Source organism: Carlito syrichta, unplaced genomic scaffold, assembly GCF_000164805.1.
Source record: "Carlito syrichta isolate Samal-C Ts95f unplaced genomic scaffold, Tarsius_syrichta-2.0.1 Scaffold314793, whole genome shotgun sequence".
NCBI classification, from domain to species: Eukaryota; Metazoa; Chordata; class Mammalia; order Primates; family Tarsiidae; genus Carlito; species Carlito syrichta.
The window spans coordinates 274965-281832 of NW_007258889.1; the positions used below are offsets into that span (position 1 = coordinate 274965).

The window sequence follows — 6868 nt, forward strand, 5'->3', positions numbered from 1 at the left end:
CACGCCCAGCTGATTTTTTGATTTTATTGTAGAGATGAGGTCTCGTTGTCCAGGCGGGTCTCGAACCCGCGGGTTCAGGCAATCCACTCACCTCAGCCTCCCAAAGGCGCAGGATAACAGGCTGAGCCACCGAGCCCGGCTGATAATTTTTTAAGTAAATAAATTCGGAGTTTTTTGGGGTCTCACTTGTATACTGTTCTTCCACAATGGGAACGGTGGTTTGGAGGGCCTTGAAATGAGAAGAAAGCGGTTCTAGTTTGGGGTGTGCCACTTTCTGGTTTTGTGACTTCTCTGAACCTCAGTTCCTTCACCTGTAATATGAGGATTATTTTCTTGTCCTAACAATTTTTCAGAGCTATTGTAAGAATGTAAAAAACCCTTGTCATTAGTTTAAATTCTAACCGTTAGCAGTTGGCAGAGTTCTTTCACAAATCTGACTTCATTTAATTCCCACAAACTCCAGTGAGAAAGATATAGCTAATGTACCCAATGTACACATGAGGAGGTGAATGGTGAAATAACTTGCCTAAGATCATACAGCTACAAAGTGGCAGAACCCAAGCCCAGGCTTCCTAATTCTAAATCCCAGGAGTACTCCATTTTTGGAGAACAAAAATCCCAACCCAGCACAAAACCTATGAAATGCTATATAAATATGTCATTACTACTTTGGGGCAAGGGTGAATAAGCCCCAAAGTAGCATCATGCCTGACGCTGAGTTGGCTGGCTAGTGAAGACGTCTGTCCTTTCCCAAGGTGCTCCCTGACTCACCTGTTGGACAGGTAGGGGGGAAGGGAAGGGTAATGAGTCTTACCTGCTCAGAGCTTGGGTGGGGCAAGACACACCCCATCCTTTCCATTGGTTCTTTTTTAGTCTTACTGACAGCCTCTTGTCCAATCAGGAGGAAGCAACGTTCTATCTGCCAATAGGTGCAGAGTGAGGACGGGACCTCAAATTGGAGTACATCCCCAGAGCCGACTGGCAGTCCCTGGGGCCAATGACGAGCGGATAAACACAGGCGGCCGTGGAAGAGGACTGGAGGCGAGGCTCCGCCCCGCTGTGGGACAGTCAGGCGAGACAGCCAGTGAGCTCGCACCAGCGGGTGGGCGTCTCCCGCGGGGGCGGAGTTTCAAGGGTGCGAGGGGCGTGGCTTGGCTGTCAGGTCCCTTCGCCTTTTGTTCGGTTACTGAGTTGCTGCCTTGGCCAGAGTCCGGAGCAGCCGCCGCCCGAGCGCGCCGAGCTCAGTTCGCTGCCCGCGCCGGCTCCCGCCCCGGCCCGACCCCGACCCGGCCCGGCCAGGCTCTACACGCAGGTGCGGGCGGTCGGGGGCGGGTATGGTCGGGCGGAGGGAAGGGGCGGCGAGCGGCCCTGAGGCTGGTCTCAGCCGTCGGCGGGCAGGTGAGGGCGGGTGCCAGGGAGCGCCATCCTGCACCGGCGGCAGGGGGCGCGCTGGGGTCCCGGGCGCGGCGAATGGGGGCGCTGCGTGGTTCGGGCCGAGCGCGCCTCGGTGTGAACTTGAGATCTGCGAAGAGCAGAGAGGGACCAGGACAGGTGCCTCCGGGGTCGCGCTTTCCCCGGTGCCCGCGGAGGTTGCCCGTCGCCGCGTCCCTGACTCTCGCCCTGAGCCAGCCGGGGAGACTTTGACCTGCTCCGCCTGCGTCCCAGGGCTCACTCCGCAGTCGGGAATTCACCGTCTGGGAAACTTGCTGCCGCCGGTCTCTTTGGGGCCACCCTCATCCCACCCCACGCGTCATCCTCGCTTTCCCTCCCTCCCTACTCCCCCAGGCCTGGGTGGGGCCCTATTGTCTGCGCCTAGCTTGCCCAACTGTGGGGGCTGAGCGCACATTTTCCCAGCGACTGGCCCCACCTGCCGAGCAGGTGAGCGCACGGAGTCCAGAGGCCCTGCCCTCCAGCTCCCAGAGCCTCGTCGGTACAACCTGCGGCGCCTCCTTCCTCTCCGGTGGGTGCTGGGCTATGGGCTCCAGCGGAGGCGGGACGGGATGACAGTGGTGCCGGTGCAGGGTCCAGCTCGGTGCCAGCTGGTGTCTGGCACCGGGATCTGGGGAGAGGATTCTGTGCATGGGTGAAGAATTGAGGGTCACCTGGCCCAGTGTCCAGAGGCTGTGGCTTCCGGAGCGCTGGTATGGAGGCAGGACTCCTCTGCCTCTCAAACCTCTTATTGTTGGGAAAATCACCCAAAACAAACTTTGCAGGAGGAAGTGTTCGCCGCAGCTTCTCTGGGGGTTTTCCTGTCTCGGTCCCAGAGCTTCCTCCACGCCTAGGGGGTCCTTGGTGCAAAGTTCCCTCCCCCAGCCGGCCCCAGGCTGAACCTGGGCCAGTGCCTGCGCTTTGACCCTGTCCTCCCTGCCCCCACCTCCATCCTGTTTGCTGGGCCCCTGGGGCCTGAGGTAGGGGCCGGAGTGGGGGAGAAGGGCCGAGAGGGGAAGCGGCTTCTTCCTTTTCTTCCTGCCTCCCGCGACCACCACACCCCCTCAGAGGAGGCCTGCGTTAGTGGCTCTCCCAAGCTCTGCCCCCTCCCCAGGAATGGGGGTGGGGCACGGCTGGGCCAAACTGAGGAAGGTGGGGGAAATGGTCGTTCTTGTATTTTTTTTTCTCTGCCCCCTCCCCCACGTTACTTAGCTGGCTGATAGTTGAGGCAGGAGAGCTCAGAGCTGTGGGGCTTGCTTTCCTGTTGATTTCTGAATTAGGAAGGGACATGCTCTGACGGCCTTCACAGGCCTTTCACCACCCCCTTTCCTAGGAGGATTTGATGGGAAAAGTGAGCCCAGAGGAAGGCTTTTGGGGGAAGGGCCCCTTCCACACTAGACTCCTCAGGGAGAGCTACATCCCCTGTTCCCAATTTCTTGGGACCCCCCGGCACATCCCCTTCTGGAAGTGGGAATCTTGACCAGGCTTTATACACCGGTTTTTAACAATCTGAAGTGTGGTCTTTTTGCAGGGTTTGGAGCTCAACCTCCTTAGTTGGAGGGGTAGTGTGAGAGCTGGGCTCCCTCTCAGTCCCAGGGATGGAAGGATGGTGGGGGGAGATCAGGGGTGCTTGGGGTGCGCAAGCCTCTTGGGTGTAGATGGGAGAGGGGGTGGGGATCAGGCTCAGGCCTGGGCTAGGAGGAGGCTGAGATGGGAACCCAGGCCCTTTTCTGCTCTGGGGGGATGGGTGCATTTCTGGGGAGCTACAGGGGCATGGAGTTTGGGCCAAAATAACCTGTTTTTCCCTCTTCCTCGTGCCAAGGTGGGGGAGGGGAAGGCATTGTAATTACGTAGGCTAAATGATTAGTTTAGCTAATCTGGTTTGTGACTGTGATGAAAAGATAATGCCGAGGAAGTATTGCTAGGAGGTGCCTGGTGAAAACTGGCCATTCGCTGGCCAGAAGGAGGTGGGGGAAAAAGATAGGGTCCGATTAGTCATTTCTTGCTAGAGCAAGCCCCAGCTTGGGTGACCGGAGCTCTCCCGCCCCCACTCTGCCCCTCCCCTGCACCCCGGCTCCACCCCATTCCCTCTGGAACGTCTGTCTGGGCTGCTGGAGCTGAGGCTTTGAGAATGCAGAGTGTAGGAACCAAAAAGGTTAGGCTGGGGCTGGCTGCTGTTTTCCCTTCCTGAGGGCCCAGAATGTGAGGACCGCTGTGAGGGAGGCCTGTCCCCACTAGGAGCCACCTTAGAATGAGACTGGGCGATTGAAGGACTGTTATTTTGGAGAGATGGAACAGTGGGGTGTTTCTGAGCACAGGGCTTTGACTTTGGACTGAACTGGGTTTGTCTCATATTACGTAAGTCTCAGTGATCTCTTCGGAAAAATGGGAATAACAGTACCTACCTACTTAGTAAGGATTTGATGAGTGGTAACTTTTAAAATCAAGAGAAGACTCCACCAAGCACTTCTCAGTAACTTTTCTTTTTTTTTTGAGTTGGAGTCTCACTCTGTCGCCCAGACTGGAGTGCAGTGGCCGCTCCCGGCCACCGCAGCCTCGACCTGCTGGGCTCCGGCGATCCTTCCGTCTCAACCTTCTAAGTAGCCGGAATTACAGGCATGCGCTACCACGCCCGGCTGATTTTTTGATTTATTGTAGAGATGAGGTCTCGCCAAGTTGCCCAGGTGGGTCTCGAACCCGCGGGCTCAGGCAATCCACTCACCTCAGCCTCCCAAAGGCACGGAATTACAGGCTGAGCCACCGAGCCCGGCTCTCAGTAACTTTTCAAACAGAATCCTATGACTTAGAAGCAGGTATCAGTATCTCCATTCTGCAGATGAAATTGAAACTCAGGGAAGTTAGCTAACTTGCTCAAGGTTGCACAGCGAGAGCCCAGCAGGGCCAGGATTGCTATTTGGGTCCCTGGCTCCGAGCCCAGAGTCATTCTTCCCCTCTCCCCGCTGCAGCTCTGGAAAGGACGTTTCTACCACCTTTTCTGAAAGCCTCTGCTTGATTGGGGAGAAGAGAATTCAGAAGGGCCCATAAAAGCACTTTTGGCTACTTGAAAGGCAGAGGTGCAAGGATTGCCTGAGCCCAGCAGGTCGAGGCTGTAGTGGCCGGGAGCGTGCTACTGCCCTCCAGCCTAGGTGACAGAGTGAGACTCTAGCTCAAAAAAAGAAAGCATGTGTGGGTGGGAAAACGGGATGGGTTTGTTAGGTGGGGGTGACACATGTCCTACCTGCCAGCCGTCAGAAGCCTCCTCAGTGGCTTGATTTCTAGTTCCTGCTGGAGGGGGATATCTCCCCAAGACCAGGGACTGAGGTGGGTGTTAGGGGGAGGATGGGAAGGAAAGAGGAGGAGGCGGGGGTCAAAGCTATGTTGCCTCTTCCCTGAGCTGTGTAGAGCCATGGCTGTACTGGGCTTGCCTCTCTCTGGGAAGTGGGAGTCACCTGCTTTGCTGGGGGCTGGAGCTGTGCCATGACCAAGGGACGCTACTCCCTGGGGAGTGGAGAGAAATGAGAGTCAGATTTAGGCCTGGGCTCATGTCCTGCTGGGTTGTACCAGGCAGAGTTGCCAGGCTGCTCTGGATGGGGAACTGGCTGTCCTAGGCTTCGGGGGCCCAGGGGAGCTGAGGGAGTCTGCTGTGGGGAGGGCCCTTCTGGTGACAGGGGCATGGGGGTCATGAGTGCTGGCTGTCAGCCAAGCCCGGGACCTCCTGGGAGGAGCTGGTGTCAGATTTCCTCTCAGCGCTGTCTGCTTCTGGCACCTCTGCCAGCCAGCTGGGCACCTGACACCAGAGTGCACCGGGACATGGGGAATGGCTTCTCTTTAGGTGACGGTGCCAGCATCGCCCAAAGTACTGAGCCCGTCACTGCATCTCCCCCACTGGGGATTGTTGATTCTGGAGAAGGCTAAGGGGACTTGAGGACCAGACAGAGAGGAGAATGAACTTCATCTCAACTGACTGCTACAAAGGTGGGGGGGAGGGAGGAGGGGGGGGAGGGGCTTGCTGTTTCCTATGGCTCTTGAGGATGCAAGTGGCTTTGGGACTGATGCTCTTACAGAAAGAATGGAAACTAGACAGGAGGAAGGATTTCCTGTCTGTTAGAGATGAGATCCTTTCCCCCCCCTCCCCCGAGTTGGGGGTCTCACCATCCCACCTCACCACAGCTTTGACCTCCTGGGCTCAGATGATCCTTCCTCCTCAGCCTCCTGAGTCCCTGGGACTACAAGCACATGCGACCACACCCAGCTAATTTGTTTGGTATTTTTGGTTTTGTTTTTTGTTTTTTGAGTTGGAGTCTCACTCTGTCGCCCAGACTGGAGTGCAGTGGCCGCTCCCGGCCACCGCAGCCTCGACTTGCTGGGCTTCAGCGATCCTTCCGCCTCAGCCTTCCGAGTAGCCGGGATTACAGGCATGCGCTACCACGCCCGGCTGATTTTTTGATTTATTGTAGAGATGAGGTCTTGAACCCGCGGGCTCAGGCAATCCACTCACCTCAGCCTCCCAAAGGCGCGGGATTACAGGCTGAGCCACCGAGCCCGGTTTGTTTGGTATTTTATAGAGATGAGGCCTTGCCATGTTGTCCAGGCTAGAGATCTTTTCTTTTCTTTTCTTTTTTTGAGTTGGAGTCTTACTTCGTTACCCAGGCTGGAATGCAGTGGCACACTCATGGCCACCCCAGCATCCACCTGCTGGGCTCCAGCTATCTTTCCACCTCAGCCTTCCAAATAGCCTGAACTACAGGCCTGTGCTACCATGCCCGGCACCAGGCTAGAGATCTTGAGTTGAAGAAGAGAGAGAGAGAGAGGGGAGGCTCAGAGCTGACTCTTCTCTGAGGAGCGCCATGCTGCCCAGGCAGGAGACCAGGAAGGGATCCCTACCAGGGGAGTTGAGTCTGAGGCCTGCTGAGGTACCTAGTGAGACTCTTCATCTCACTAGGCAACCTGGCCTTCTTTGGGACCAACCTCTTGAGCAGGCTGGCCCAGTGACCCTGTGAAGAGGAAAAGCTGTATGACTGGCAGATCACTGGGGTTTGTGTTCCTGCAAGTGACACCATGAGGCCTCTCTCTCTCCCGGGACGTGGTTGAATCTGGTGATGTTCTAGGGACACAGGCGACCCCATTTTCATTTTTTCCTTTTCTTCTGTTTTGTTTTTGAGACAGGGTCTTGATATATTGCCCAGGCTGGCCTCGAACTCCTGGGTTTAAGTGTGTTAGCCTCCCCCAGTGTCAGGATTACAAGTGTGAACTACCACACCCAGCAGAGTGCCCCATTTTCCAGCAACTTCCTCAGTCAAGGCAAAGATCTCTGACCACTCCCCTTTGCTAAGCCTCCTGGCATCTGGGCCTTTGGGGGCCTTCGAGGCAGGGAACTCTGCTTTCTTTTTTTTTTTTTGAGTTGGAGTCTCACTCTGTCGCCCAGACCGGAGTGCAGTGG

General features: G+C 56.5%; 1 protein-coding gene across 2 annotated transcripts in view; it reads left to right on the top strand.

Moving 5' to 3' along the window:
* Positions 1-750: 750 nt before the first annotated feature.
* Positions 751-6868, top strand: part of JUP (junction plakoglobin) — a 29388-nt gene continuing 23270 nt past the window's right edge. Inside the window, exon 1 of one of the 2 annotated variants that reach the window (XM_021719534.1) lies at positions 751-1312. Coding sequence is in view for 1 of the 2 variants with exons in the window: in XM_021719533.1 (XP_021575208.1) it covers positions 1335-1398 (64 nt within the window). In the remaining variant the exon portion in view is untranslated. Of the gene's footprint in view, positions 1399-6868 lie in introns of both variants that reach the window. The other variant, XM_021719533.1, reaches the window with a different exon arrangement.